This window comes from Durotheca rogersii, assembly GCF_024521655.1.
Source record: "Durotheca rogersii strain YMJ 92031201 chromosome Unknown GGS23scaffold_4, whole genome shotgun sequence".
Taxonomy (NCBI): Eukaryota; Fungi; Ascomycota; class Sordariomycetes; order Xylariales; family Xylariaceae; genus Durotheca; species Durotheca rogersii.
In genome coordinates, this window is record NW_026251235.1 from 31,231 (window position 1) to 47,058 (window position 15,828).

Below are 15,828 nucleotides of genomic sequence, written 5' to 3' on the forward strand. Positions count from 1 at the left end.
CTAGTATCGCTATACTAATCGAGAGGTAAGGAATCTAATGTAATTATCGTATCTTAGTTATGCCCCTTAGTCGTAGAGATATAATAGTCGCTAGCCCGAAAGCATAAGAAATAAGGAAAGAAAAAAAGTAAAACGTAAAAGTTACTTATTCGGCCATAACGGTACGACGAAGTAACTTAAGCGCCTATAATTAAAATAGATATAATAATCGGAGAACGACGAATTTAATAGCAAAAACGAATCTTTAATTAAAGTAAAAATAATAAAGATAGTAATTTAGCTAGGTAATAATCTAGATAATAAGCATAGTATGTCCCGTACTTACGGAAGCTATGGTTACTCTATATAGGTATAAGGCCTATCGTAGCGTGTTACGTAATGCATTAAGAGGGCATATCTTACCGCACCACTATAGTATATAGAATATATATAGCTCTTCCGGAGAGCTTTAAAGTCCTAAACGGGTAAGGGTACTTTCGAGTTCCTTAAATTAAAGTAAAGGTAAGTCTTAGAATCCGTATACTATTCTTATAACGAACGCGTACTTTTCTTTTTATTTGAATCCGTTTAGTAGCTCGATTAGTATTAGGTCGTCTTTCGGTCGAGCTACGTTAAGAAAAGCGTTCTTAATGTCGAACTAATCTACCTTAAGATTAAAATAAGCCGCGACTATTATTATTATTCGGAAAGATTTTACTACGAGTATTACTACGTACGTTAATTCGAGTAATCCCTTCGGAAGGAGATCTCCTCGCGTAACTAAACGCGATTTATATTTATCGAAATAATTATATTTATCGAATTTATAATCGAAAACCTACTTTAACGGTATTAATTTAATCTAAGCTTAATTACGATTAATAACTTTCCAAACCCTAGCGCTTAGGAAGGCATTTATTTCCGACCTAGCGTTTTCTTTAAAACGATCCGCTAAAGGGTAGCTATTAAGCTCTTTCTACGTTTTTAGGAGCTTAATTAGTTTATCGCGATGGATTATTATTTTACCGGGCGCTACGCCTAATCGCTCGGCTTATACCTATATAAAGGCAGTTATAATAATTAAATATATCGTAATAAAAGATTAATCGTCTTACGATCCGTCGAGCTAATTAGGTAAGAATATAGAAGCAAATTCGTATTAGTTACGGTTATTCGTTAGGTTAATTAACCTATTCGAAGCTATACCCGATATAAAGGCGCCGGTACTAGCCTATCCTTTATTTAATCCCTCCTCTTCGGGACTTTCTCCTCGCTTCCTCCGGCTATAACGCGTAATTAAGGGATATACTTTGCGGTTATATTTCCTCCGCTTTTTTCTAGATAATAAGGATAGACTTAATAACTCGCTAAGCTCGGATTAAGGGGATTACTTTCGATTCCGAAAGGTACTAAGCTCTTTACTAATCGTCGTTCCGTTAAGATAATGCATTACTCGATCGGTACTAGTTTTTACGCGATTCTCCGTTACGATGCCTCGCTTTAATCGCGAAGGGCTTCCCGTAAAAGCCCTTTAGCCGTTAAACGGTCTCGAAGGAGACTTTAATATTAGCCTAGGACTTAAGAGCCTATTAGGTTAATCCGATTTCTCCTTATTCCACCGCTTCGTTAGCTTTAAAGCTTAGGATTCCGCCTTTAGTTATTTTTATATCTCTTTTTCTTAATCGAATAATTCTAAGGATTCCTTTGTAGATTAAATCAGAGCGTCTAGAAGCGTTTACGGTCGATCGTTTAAAGATTAATCGTTTATAAATCTAACTTTCTTTTAGATTAAAGTAACGGATTCTCCTTCTTCCGGAGCTTTTTCCGGTTTAGGTTTACCTACCCCCGAGTTCGGATTAATAAACTAAGTTATATCTAAACTATCGCTCGGAGTAAGCTCGTTACCTCCGAGTTAAGATAGCTCGCTAATAAACTCTATAATAAAGGGAGCTTATAAATCTTAGATATCTAGAGCTTCGATAATAACTTTCGTTATATTATTAGTAACTTTACCCGTAAGGTCGATTAAGTTTAGTTTCTCTTAAGCGAGCTTTTCGGTTTATAGCTTTTCGGACTTATCGTAAAACGTTTCTTTATTAAAAACGACGTCTTTAATTAGCATTACTCTCCTTAGTTTAAGAACCTATACTCGGTATAGGTTAGTTATATAATATCTAACTAAATAACCGACGTAAGCTCTCGGTTTAACTTTAAACCCTTTTCTATCGAAATCTTAAGCGCGTTCTCCTAATAAAAGGTACGCGCGATACCCGTACGCATAGATTCCGTACTAATTTAGCCTTAGGTCGCTCGTTAGCTCCCTTATAAGCATAGGTATATACCATCTAAAGTAAACGGTAAACTAGGTATTAAGTAATTTATAAGGCGAGCGAAGATAATATATATAGCTCGGGCTTATATTTATGAAATATGCCGTAGCCTTTACGTATTTAGGCTATAGCTTCTCTAGAAGCCCTACTTTTATCCTTATTTTAATCGATTTAACGATAATAAACTATCTAATTCTCTTACTCCTATTAATTAACTCTTTAATATTCGCCGGTAGTAGCTCGAAATTAATGCCTTCTTCTTAAGCCTAGATTTTATATCCGGTTAGGCCTTTAATCCCGATTATTATTCGCTCGTTATCGTATCGAAGCTTATAGATCGAGAAGCGGAACTATCGTCGTACTTATCTTTTAAAGAGTCGAATAGTTTTCGTAACTAAGTAACCTTATTTATTCTTAAGGGTCTTTACCTAAAGCATTCCGCTATATTTATTTCTAATAACGAGTATCTATTTAAAGCCGTCGTATTCTTCCGGAAAGTTAAATAGATCCTAATATATACGCTAAAAAAGGCGTAGCGAACGATGTAATAATAATCGGCGTAAGATTACTCTTTTACTTATCGTAAGCCTATAATACTCGTACTTAAGCGTAGGTATACCGTTAATCTCGATATTTTAGGTATACTTTACGAATACTTTAAGCGCCTCCGGGCTTAGGTACCTAGCTCTAAGGTACTAGAATAGCTCGGAGCTTTCTCTCGGTTTTATTTAATCTTTCGATTTTCTTTATCGGGTCTTTCTTCCCTTTGTCGTCGGAATAATAACGAACGATACTACGTTATATAGTATTATTATAGGCGTACGTAGCGGTATTATAAGAAGAACTTACGAGTAAATAGAAAACTACTTAAATTTAAAGAATATTAAGTTATAACGACATTTAAACTTTCTTATAATAAAACCCGTTCTTAATCGACCCCTAGCGAAGAAAGTAATTAAGACTATAATACTAGACATTAATAGCAAGAAGCTTTCCTTCGGAAATAATATTAATATAGAAATCTTTAACGAAAATAACGTCTTTAAGCGTAAGGTCGATCGTAAGCTTACCCGACTTATCCTAGAGGTAGTTCTTAATAACGGGTATATTAATACCGGTAATGGAAAATCTCGTAGTATTAGCTTCGATAGTTTATCCGTTTTTAGCGGGAGCGAAGGAACTTTTAATTAGTAGATTCCGGTTATTAATAAGGTAGATAGCTCCGTAGTTATCGAAGATAATACTCTCGGAAAGGAAATATCGCATTAAATCTATAATAGAAAATACTCCTACGCTAGAGGTTATATAAATAATACGTAGGTCGATTACCGTTACGTTAATATTACCGGATTACTTATTATTTTTATTACGTTTATTCCGAAGTAGGTTAGTTCCGAAGGAGCTACCTTAACTAGGAACGGTAACCTTTTATCCGTTACTCTTAATAAAGGCTCGGAGTAAGGTAAAGTCGCTTAAGTTATACCGTTATTTAATAGTTAGTTTTACGTCGTTAGGTATATATAAGATTTATCGTAGGGTTTTACCGGTAATAATTAATTAAAGGTTAACGTATACCTCCGGAACTTAACGGTATTATTTATTATATAGATACTTATTAGCTTTAGCGTTATCGGTCGAGTTATTAAAGCTATTAAAGCTACTAACGTTAATCGCTCCGGCTTTATATCTTAAAGTAGCTCTTTAATACGTAACTAAGATATAAAGAACTAATTTACTTATCTTCTTATCCTCGGAAATAAAAGCTTCGAATACTTTACCTAGCTTTATAAGGAAAAGTAACTATCGTTTAAGCCGGTCCGCCGTAGTTAGTTTAATAGTCGCGCGAGTAGCTTAGTTTAAAGCGATTTTAATTTTAATAGCTTCGAGGAAGTCCTTCGTTCCGAATACGCCTCGGATCTCGTTAATATCGTAAGCGAGAGCTCGGTAGTAAGCGTTATTTTAAGTAATAAAGAATTATTCGCCGTAAAAGGTACCCGCTTTTACCTTTTATAAGACCTCGCGGTACTCCTAGCGAACGAACGTTTACGTAGTAATAAAGGTAGGAGCGAGGTAGTCGCGGAATTATCTTACGGTATTTTAAACGTTCGGCTTAAGTTCCTAAGCTTTAAGTTATATACCGACGAACTCGAAATAATTAATAAAAACCGAGAATATAATTTAATAATAGAAAGCTCGGTAACTTTTACCGGGGATAGTAACTTAAGACTCCTAAAAGCGACTTTATTCGAGTAATTACTTATACTTTTCGATAAAGAGATAACGCGGGTTTTCGGTTAAAGCTTTTAGCTCTTCCTTACGAGTCTTAAGATCTTTCTTAACCTATTCGTAAAGAGCTTAAAGGTATTACTTCTTCGCTCGTTCCTTTTCTTAAGTAATGAATTCTTCGAGCGATAAAAGTATCGCCGAGCTTAGCTTATAGTCGTTCGTATTAGGATTAATATCCTTTTAAATGTCGAATTATTCGGCATAGTTTTAGAAAGTAATAAACCATCGTAAATATTCGTCGAAGTTACGTAAGTTAATATTAATAGGTAGCTTTTTAATAGAGAAGTTTCCGCTAGTGCTAGTTATTGCTATAGATATATTACTCGAGAGAAAGACGAAAGCGATATTTAAGAGAAAAACGATTAATCGAGAGATTAAAGAAATAGAGATAAATAATAAGATTACTCGGAAGCTTATATATTAAGACCTTAGTTAACTTAGTTCCTTAGAAGGGCTACCGGGCTTATAATTAATACGTAGATCGGGAGAGCTACGTAAGTACTAAGGTTACTTCTTAGGAGTAACGGAAGGTAGGAAGAAGAAGGTAAATTAACTAACCATCTTTAAAGGAAGGAGATTAATAAAGGAGATACGAGCTACCTATATATAAACGATAGGGAGCTACGAGTTATGTTATATAAGCGAGCTAGGAGTTATATTAGGTAAGCGAGTAACTCGAGAAGGAGTAAGGAGCTATGTATAAGTGGCTCTCTATGTAACAAAATAATATATTAGTTATAAATAATAACCCTTATTACGATAGGTTAAGCTTTATTTTACGGTCGTTTAATTAAAGTATATTACGATTTATATAATACGCGAGTTACGTTTTATGTAAATTATAAAAGAAGTAAACTTACCTTATAATAATAATTAATCAAGCTTGATTAGTTATATTAACTTACGATCGTATAATTAATAGAATTACTTAATTATAATTAGGTATATATACCTACGATAAATAACCTAAGGAATAAAGGAAGAGAGAGAGATACGCTTAATTCAAGAGCGAGAAATCTTAGATATGTTTACGTTTAATCGCCTTCGTAGGAGAAGCGGTAAAATCGGTTAATAAAGGTAACACGCGCGAACGCACGCGACGGTAATAAAGGAGATTAAATCCTAGTATTAATACTAAAGCGATTACTACTATATTATATATATAACTAACTACCGCTTAATCGAGAGCGAGTAATTACGCGAGTAATTATTTTCATTTATAATAAATTATAGAATACTAAGTAAGGGATACGAATAGTATATAACTTAGGAGAAAATACTATTGGTAATAAACCGAAATATATACAGATAAGAGGATTTAAGAGAGCCCGAGATAGGATACCTAGTAACCGGTTAACCTTAACGAGGCATAGCGAGACTAAGGAGTAACCTCCTGAGGCTATTATCGCGAGTAAAGGACTATAGTTAACCTTACTATCGTAAGCTTAACTAAGAGATATATTACGTAGATATACGCCTCTAGTAGGAACTACCTAGCTTACTTAAGCTGGTTAAGTATTACTATATATACCCGTAGATTACTCTATACTCTTTAGTAGCTTTCCTTCTTTTCTAGTTCGTTAATATATACCTTCTTACCCGCATTCCATTGCTTCCTTTGCGCGTAACCTATGAACCCATACGTAGCTCTCGCTAGCTGCGTAATAGTTACTTATTCGGCTATAACGGTACGACGAAGTAACTTAAGCGCTTATAACTAAAATAAATATACTAATTAGAGAACGATAAATCTAATAATAAAAACGAATCTTTAATTAAGGTAAAAATAGCAAAGATACTAATCTAGCTAGGTAGTAAACTCGATAATAAGTATGGCATGGCCCGTACTTACAGGAGCTATAGTTACTCTATATAGGCATAAGGCCTATCGTAAGGTATTACGTAATGCATCAAGAGGGTATGTCTTACTACATGTCACGGTTTTAAGAGCTGTTCGCTAGGTAAAAGCCGTATGTTAATAAACTAAAGCTAGACGGGGAGAAAAAGGAAGAAAGTATACCCTATAGGCCGTACTTACGATAGCTAACCTTATCCGCCGTAGGTACTAAGGGCCTAATTACGTATTATGTCCTAGTATTAGCCAGGGCCTTACTATAGGCATAGCCTATTATATAAGGTCCCCTCCCGGAAAAAAAAGGTACGCCCTGCCGCCCTTTTCTTCGGCGTTTAGCCCTACCGCCCTTTTCTTCGGCGTTTAGCCTTAATAACCTAACCCGTTTTTCTCCGCGCGCCTTAGGATACGTACCGTATCCTTAGGTACTACCTCCGTTCCCCGGGGTACGTTAATCGCTCCCCGGGTTACTACCTCCGTTCCCCGGGGTACGTTAATCGTTCCTCGGGTTACTACTTCCGCCTCTTAGGGTATTAATATATCCTTAGGCCTCCTTCCTTTTCTCTCCGGCGGTTATATTATATCCCGGGGTTTCCTCTTCCTCCGCCGTTTCCTTTCCGGGGCCTTTTATTTCCCGGGATATTATACCGGGCGTTTCTAGCCCCCCGGCGCTCTTCCCTCGGGTCCTACTTTTCCCCGGGATCTCCTCCGTAGGTCTCCGGGGTTTCTTCGCCTACCGGGTACGCTTTCCCGGTAGCTATTTCCCCCGAAAGCTTTCCTCTCCTTATCCTCCTTTTCCTAAGGTATTACCGGCGTTCCGGGTATTATCTAGCCCCCCGGTATGCCATTTTCCTAAGGCCGCCGTTTCCGTTTCCCGGGTTGCGTTATCCGCTTCCCGGGCTATTATTTTCGTTCCCCGGGGTATTATTATTTCCCGGGGCTAGTCCCGATCCTCTTATTAAACCGTAAAGCTTTAAAGCTCCGCGTACGAAGTCGCTATCGGCGCCTGCTAGGTTTAGCCTAGCTCCCGTAGCTACGGGATCGTCGGTCCGTTTACCGCCGTTTAAAGACCCTCGTTTATTTTCCGCTAACGGATCCCGTCGGATCCGTTAGAGGACGTACTAAAGTACGCCGTTTAATTCGTTTAAAGACCATCGTCTATCGTCCGCTAGTAGAGTTTAAAGGGCTCCGCTTAAGGGCGTATTAAGGCGCGCCCTTCCGTTTACTACTAAAAGGCCTAGGGCCTCTCCTACTATTTAAAGGCTAAGGGCCTATCCGTACTACTAGCGGAGCCGCGAGGCTCCGCCGGAGGACGTACTAAGGTATGCCGTCCTTATTCGTTTAAAGACTATCGTTTATCGTCTGCTAGCAGAGCTAAGGGCTCCGCTTAAGGACGCGCGGAGGCGCGCCCTTCCGTCTATTACTAGCGCCGCTAGCGCCTTTATCGATACTAAGAAACCGGTAGTCTTTCCGTAAACCGCTAGTACCTCTAATACCTTTATCGAAGTATTATTATCCTAGCTTAACCTATCGTTTCGTTGCTATTCTAATACCGTTCCTTCCTTATATTACGCCTCGGGCGTTCTTGACTTTCGACGAGCGCTATGCTCTAGCGCTTTACCATCTTTTTCCGGAAAAGATTTTCCGCCGTTTTTAGCCGTATTTTTCGTCGTTTTCATTTTAAAATTACCGTCTAAATCTACGTTTTCTCGGGGTTATCGGTCGTTTCTTCGGTTATCTTATGTCGGTCCTCGTCCGTAGGTATTACTACCGGCGCGTATATCTAAAAGCTAATACCGCCTTTCCGACTACTAGCTTAGCCGGCGTAAACGCTAGCATCGCCTTTCCTACTGCTAATCCCGCGTATTAAGATACTACTACTATCGTCGGTCCTTTTCGTAAGTACTACCGGCGCGTATATCTAAAACTAATACCGCCTTTCCGACTACTAACTTTGCTAGCTACCGCTTCCTTTAGTACTATATCGCCGTTCCTATTGCTAATTCCGCTCGCTTCGATGCTACTACTTCCGTAAAACGATAAAAGAAGGTTAGTCTAGCTTTTTGTTACGGTTTTAAGAGCTATTCGCTAGGTAAAAGCCGTATGTTAATAAACTAAAGCTAGACGGGGAGAAAAAGGAAGAAAGTATGCCTTATGGGCCGTACTTGCGATAGCTAGCCTTATCCGCCGTAGGTACTAAGGGCCTGATTACGTGCTATGCCCTGGCACTAGCCAGGGCCTTACTATGGGCATAGCCTATTATACTATACCACTACATTAATCGTTAATTAAACTAGCTTAGCTTCTATTTAGTAGCGATTAAATAGGTTCAAGATTAATTAGGAATTAGGCATAGTTAGGTATAGTTATAATTACCTACCCTACCACCTACTTATTACTGTTGCAATCGTTCCCAGTTAGCCCTATTTCTTAACTTATCCTGTTAGCCTTTAATTAAACTAACTAACTTTTAATTAATCAGAGTTAATCGAGATTAGGTTAATTAGGATCAATAGGAAGCGAGAGCTACCGTACCTATTATATTAGGAGTTTAATTACTCCTTACGAATTAATTAAATTATAAAGGCTATAGTAATACGGTAGATCTAAACTACGTAGCCTTTTCGATATATATTTATATAGGTCTCGTACTTATATTTTTATTACTTAAACTTAGACCTATAGGCATTACGGCCTTATAACTATTTACTCGTTTCTTACTATACCTTTTCTCGCCATCCTCCTTACCTTTCCTTTCTAGTCCTTCCTCTCCTAACTACCGTTTAACTAGCCGATTAACTGATTATAACTATTTATAGCTATAATCTAGGTTAATCGGCACGAGGCTAGTTATTAGTAGTTAGGTAGCCATTTCGTACCTTTATTACATCGTACCTACGCTACTCCTGTTTAATAGTAAAAATTAAATATATTTTCTTATAGAAAGACTTATAGATGGCAGATTAAAGTAGGTATTAGGACGTTACTATTTAAGAGACCTAGATCAACGAAAGGAAATATACAACCCGTAGCAAAGGGTTTATAAATAAAGCAAACTACTAAAGTTAGGGCTCCATTTACTAATGTACCAAGGTATTTACAGCCCCGTTAAGCAACGTAATAGCTATTATTGCCGCATAGCTAAGAATAAGCGCCTTTCTACTAGTAGCTATCACCAGCGTTCAAATACATACTATTAGTCAACGTAACAATGTATTAATTCAGTGAATTCGTTTCTTTTTTTCCATGACGCGCCTATACCGGCCGCTGGCATGCTTATAAACCTAGGTATAACCAAAATGAAAATTCCTATAACCGCCCATGTACTAATACTGCTATAACTCATGTTATTATCAATTAATGTTTACGTCGCTGGCTCCAGCCTCGTTCGAGTAATCCCAGATCCCACCAGCCTTCTATGACACCCCAGATAGTTTTCCGTTCCGGCTTTGACTTTACCGCCCTGGACGCTTCTACGCCCTCGTCATTAGTAGGGCTTAATGGGATAATATCCTCGTCGCTATATTGAACACTTCCACACTCGGGACCACCCAATTTAGGGACCGGTATGCCAAGAGTATCTCTGACAAGAGGCTTAGCTCGACTAAGCCCAGAGCCGTGGAGCTCGGCACGACACGGGGTGACAGGCGTAAACCCATCCTCGCTCGGTGATGATGGACTTAAAGTAACATAGGGAGCCGCCTTGAATTTAATATGTCCTCGAGAATACGGGCAAACTTTGGGTTTGAAATCGTCCTGGAGAGGATGTGACGAATTGGAGTCAGCGGTTTCTCCTACGGGAAACGCCGCCTTCCTCGGGGGTCCGCATGCGTTAGGATGGGTAACAATAACACGGGGCCCCTCTAGGGACCGCGAGTCTTCGGCAACACGCTTGAATCTAGAGAGCTGGCATTCTGTGGGCGCCGCAGGCATAGGTGGAATATAAATAGTCGGTCCGCAGGCCTTTGAGGCAAGAAGTCGAGTGCCGAGGGCGGTGGGCGCCGACATTTGCTGGGCGTAAGCGATGCGTCCCCCTAACTTATCAACCTGAGCCACATCCACATTGACTTCGGCGCCCGCGCGCCCCTAGCCCTCAAGGTCCTTTGGGGGAGGTGCGGCCATGGACTTAATCCGGCGCCAGAGCCCAACACAGACGATCGTGGAAAAAGCCAATAATACACAGAGGGCGATTCCCAGGCCCCAGACTGCCTTGATTTCATAGCAGTGTGGTTGATCCGTCGTGATCAAGGCTAGGTAATTGCCATATTTCGTAGCCGCGGAGGTGTAGCCGCGAGCCGAGATAGACAGTGTGAACGTCTGCGCAGGCGGGCTAGGCTGGGGAAGTAGCTCGCATCTGAGTGCGGATAGGGGTTTTCCTATCGTAACCGTAACGACGATGGCAGCAATGAGAAGAGCAAGGTCTATCGCGCCTGCGGCTGGAAGGGGTAGAAGACCATCGTAGTATAGAATGTAGGAAATCGATATATAAAGCGTAGCTATGCTTGCCTGTACAACAAGGGTCAGCGAAAATGTAGGAGAGTATGCTGCGAGACATTGGAGCTTACCACCGAGATAGTGCCGACAAGCACATCCGGCATATCGCGCTGCAAGGTTGCGATATCGTTGATGAAGTTGGCAGTGAGTCCGATGATAGCAACGAGGCAGCCAAATTGTAGGATGCGGAGGCCGGTGAAGGTTACGCCTAGGGCGCCGAGCTGCGGAGCCCGGAAATGCATCCTTAGCGGGATGCCCGTTTCGAAGTTGGTTATGAGCGAGAGCTTTGGCCGGGGCCTATCGTGATTGAGGATGGTGCGTATAGGCAGCCGCTGAGGCGGGTAGGGGATAAATGCTGAAGGAGTTTTGAAGTGAATTTTGAAAGAAAGAAAAGGGCCGTGGGACTAGATATAGAACTGCCGCCCTTGAGCTCTAGAGGAGTAAATTGGGGTTTCGCAGAGCAGATCTACTGCAACCAACTCAAAGAAAAAAAATGATGTTAAACCCAGAGAGAGAGAGAGAGAGAGAGAAGTTATATCATAGAGACCAACCGAGGAAACAAGGAAAAGGGAAGAAGAGAAATAGACGTAAGGAAAATTCAGTTATGACAGCGGGGGAAGACTTGGTAGATGGAATGAGAACAGCAGCATTCGCGGGAGAGTTCGTGGGTTAAGTATCCTTTCACGCGTTGATCGGTATCCCGAGTTCCTCTCGACTATTCACTGTTGACACGCGGGTATCGTTTGAGCACTCACGCCGAAAATCATCTATCGTATGTTTGCATGACTATGTCCGGATCGTCACCCCCTCCATCTAGCCACTTTTTCTTCTTCGCATGCATACTGACGGATTTTGATGGAGATGGCGGGAGTCAAGACGCGCCGGCGTATCCAATAGTAGACCGAGTTCCCGTCGCTCTGCTTTTCTACGGCGCAAGCTCACGGTGCGGATAATGGACAATTGCTGTTTCAGGTACCCTCAGCGGACCAATGGGAACCAGATTGACGACGACGGGCCCGGACCGCTGCCACCGAGCCTCGAGGTCGGGGAATTATCGTTGGCCCACGATCCAGATGAGGCGAAATGAGATCTCTGGGCCGGCCATGGGTCATAAGCGCGCACAGCCAGCTCGTTAGCACCCGTAGCCGCCGCCTTGCAAGCACGCTCCAAGCAGTGGACTATTTTTGTTTCGATTGCCGCGTCGAACCGTAGTCCGACCCCGGTACTAACCAGTAGAAAACGGCGGGTAGCATACGAGAATGTAAGCGTCTCTCGTCTCGTGCACTCATGATAGTCGTCTAGACGCATGATTCGGCATTAGCTAGCTAAGCGCATCACCTTTTGGTCGAGACTAGAGACTGGCGCATCATATGAACCCGACTATTGTCAAAATTAGCCCGACGTCAAACTCCCTAAGACGAAGATAATGATCTGCGACAGTGAATTCATTGCACCGAGATGACAGAAAACGAGCAATTTGCAATCCACCGGCGAAGTGGTATCCGGTAGATAGAAATTTAGCATTACGGCAATACGCCCCAAAATTATCCCCGCTGAGTTGTCAGAAACGCAATAATAGCGCAGGGACAATCGGATCTAGTCTATCGCGCTTAGCGACGACGTCGTCCTTACTCGATCGCACCAATACTTCTTGCTCTTGAGCGTATGTTTGCGAATGCGTCTAGTTCGATTCGTCTAGCAGCCAACCTGAAGAAAGACACCTTCACTTTTTCACCCCCAACCATCTACTACCGTCTTGAGGTCCCTAAGCACAAAGCGCAACGGACCAAAATGGCCGGAGCGACTTACAGGGTATCTCGTCTTTCGTCACCATAAAAGTCGTCACCATGAACTCGAACCTAACCATAGCTGAGCTCTGTAGATGTCGCCGCGACTCGTAGCGTTCTTCACCCCAATAAGTCATCGAGGCTACCACTTCCGGCTGTCGAGTTTGCAGGACCGCCGCTCGGCTGGGATCCTAACGATGGTTTTGGTGTACCGACCGCAGGGGCTCCCCAAAGTGAAGCGCTAGTCTTCTCCTTGGCAAGTTGGCCCATCTTAGGGCCAGCAGCGGGCGTGCTGCTCTTCTTAATACCGCCGCCGGCTTGGCCCCATAGATTCGCGAACGGGTCACCGCTGGTGGATAACTTTGTCATAGCCGGGGCTGCCGGCTTATTGAGTGCCGACATCCCAGATGGCGTAGGGGCGGCGGATGTGGACGACGGTCCGGTTGGTTGACCCACCTTGACTGATTGATAATAGTTTGGTGCTGTCGCGTGGTAGCCCGTGGGTAGCTTCGGCGTTTGTCCGGACGCGGAGCCTGTGGGGACGCTGAAAGAAGAGTAATTCGCAGCGGGCGTCGAGGTAGAGCTGCCAGTCGGTGAGATAGACGACATCATATCGCTCAAGTTTGCTTGCTGGGGCGCGGACAAGGGTTGAGGAGCAGCAAATTGGGCGGTAGATTGAGCGCTCGATGTTACGATTGGTGAAGGTATGCCGATATTGTTAGATGGTATAGGCGTTGCCGATTGAAAGTCGTCAAAATCATCGTCATCGTTGTGTGTGGTCGACATGGAGGCTAGGGCAGTCGAGCCGTTCGATGGGGCCGTCGCAGCGTGTGTAGGGTTGGGGTCGTCAAAAGAGAAAAGGTCGACCTCAGGCTCCTTCTTCTTAGATGGCTCCGCCGGAGTGGTTTTCTTGACACCTACTCTCTCGGTCCTCTCAGGTCTCTTGGCCCGAGATGAACTGGACGGCGCAGATCCCTCGTCAAATTCGTCATACTCCTCAAACTTTTCGGGGCGCCCGTGGCCGGTATCCCTCCAGTCATCCGACTGGCCGCCGAAGCCGCCACCATCTCCGTAGACACCACCGGAGTAGCCACCGTATCCAGCGGCGCCGCTGAAGCCACCAGACTCGCTGCCAAAGCCACTATAGCGGCCAGTACTAGAAAAACCCCCCATTGTGCCACCTTCGACACCAGTATACTTGGCTTTGTTGGCTCTAGCCTTTTTCCGCTCCCCCCTAATCCGTTCGACATCGCCCAACAGGTCGGCAAGTTCTTTGGCGCGGTTTCGGACATTGATCCCCTGGTCCTTGCCATTGTTATCAATGTAGTGAAATTGTCGCAGCATTTTGAGGAGGGGGATATGGCCCCGTGCGTCGTCGATGACCCGTTCGGAGCCGTGCTTGATCAAAAATTCGAGGAGTTGAAGCGACTTATAAATCTGCCTCCATTCTTCGGCGGATTTCTCGGTAAATCGTCGATAAATCATGGGCATTATCTCATTAAGGGTTTGGCTGGGTTAGATCTGATTAGTATCACGTAGGCTCAGATGCAAAGCGACGTCGCCGTACTAGTTAAATGTCCCATTGGCAATTTCCTGCATCAAGGTCGAGGATGCGCCCCAGGGTTCATTGTTGGTAGCTTCTCGCACCTGTTGCGCGCGAGTCAGTTCTTCAGTTCACGGGTCGAATAGTATCAGAGCAGCCGACCTTGGCCTCCATCTCGGTATAATTCATCACAGCTAGGGAGTCGACACAATTCAGTATACGAGTACGTCAGGCGGCTTTGTGCGCGAAAGGCCGGGGCGAAACTTACCATTCTGAACTTTACGGACACCCGCCTTCAGGTCATACAGAGTAAGGTTCGTGACCTGGTCCTTGAGGCTGTTGAAATCCATCTTTGGCACAGGTTTCTGGCCCGATCGGGACCGGAAGGAAGAATGGGCAGTTGGGCTTAAGCTTTTTAAGGTAGTATGCGGCTGGTATTTGATGGGGAAGATCTCGAGACTGTGTATGCTTTCCGAGTCTGCTTTGTCTCCGGGGCAGCGTTTCGTCGGTGAGTTGAAAGGAAAAGGTAGGTAGCGCGGAACATTCCATTGAATTGGACCGAAATTTGACACCTGGACCTCCAATCCCGAGACCCCTAACTCTGCCGCAGTGACCACCTATTGATATACCTATATTAAGGAGAGATTATCTAATATCCCCACATGATCTTGACATTTTTTTCTACGTACTGAGTACATAGTACGAAATACGCTGAATGACATTACTCGATGTACCAAAATTAACGTACGCATACCTCGAGTTTAGTATGTCTATATGCAATCGCAGGTCATTTAATTCCCATGAACCACCTATGCGTTATAATAACAATAATGTGTGCAGGAGGTTAGGTAGTTTAGCACCCAGAAGAAGGTAGTCATTCAGCATAGTGGGCTGCTTGTTGGCCCCCGTATTCACTTAACCACCACCCAAGCCCTGACCCACCTATTAGGTTCTAGGAAACCCTCCCGACGTAACATGCCTGGTACATATTATGGTTTAACCCGCAAGCATCACTATAATGAATACCCTAGAGATTTATTTGTACATCATGAGGATGAAATTTTTCTCCGCAAACACGAGATTGGACGTGAATACTCGACTTACCCAGAGCTATAAATTATAATCGCATCGCATATCCCATCTTCCTCACATAACTCAGGAACCGTAATCCCAAAGACCAGACTCTACCGAGCAATTTCCCCTCGAGGTACGTAAAGACCTTTCATATTTGGCACGGGAATCCCATTTTCTGCACCCGGCCAGGAAGGAAGCTCCTCGATCCCAGGTTAAGCTTGCTTGAGAAGTCGGACTCCAATGGCGCGGTCATCGTCTTTGCGGCAGAGCTTAGAATCCGCGCAAGGGACTGCTGCAAATGCCTCCCAATGCGTCCCGCGCAAAGTTGCTCGGAGATCAGTTTATACCAAGCACTCGCCCACCACATCACGCGCCGCTCGAACGATGAATAAATGCAAGGTCAGCCCTTGGACAGGGCCACGTATCGGGCGGTAACTGGAGCACTACGAGCCTTGGGTGCATTTTACTCAAACAAGCAACCTG

The 15,828-nt window shown here is 43.1% G+C and overlaps 1 protein-coding gene across 1 annotated transcript; it reads right to left on the reverse strand.

Moving 5' to 3' along the window:
- Positions 1 to 12,235: 12,235 nt before the first annotated feature.
- GGS23DRAFT_553701 (ENTH-domain-containing protein) lies at positions 12,236 to 14,879 on the reverse strand. The gene is made up of 4 exons (XM_051515487.1): positions 14,540 to 14,879; positions 14,434 to 14,465; positions 14,296 to 14,375; positions 12,236 to 14,238 (listed from the first exon to the last, which is right to left on the reverse strand). Exons 1-4 carry the CDS (start codon positions 14,619 to 14,621, stop codon positions 12,849 to 12,851), a joined length of 1,584 nt encoding a protein of 527 aa, XP_051374385.1. The 5' UTR covers positions 14,622 to 14,879; the 3' UTR covers positions 12,236 to 12,848.
- Between the last annotated feature and the right edge of the window lie 949 nt (positions 14,880 to 15,828).

Bases quoted from the DNA above. Each gene is read 5' to 3' on its own strand.
- GGS23DRAFT_553701 (XM_051515487.1), bottom strand. From the start codon at position 14,621: ATGGATTTCAACAGCCTCAAGGACCAGGTCACGAACCTTACTCTGTAT. The intron at 14,376-14,433 runs GTCGGCTGCTCT...CGCGCGCAACAG, and splicing joins ATACCGAGATGGAGGCCAAG to GTGCGAGAAGCTACCAACAA. The intron at 14,239-14,295 runs GTACGGCGACGT...GATCTAACCCAG, and splicing joins GCCAATGGGACATTTAACTA to CCAAACCCTTAATGAGATAA.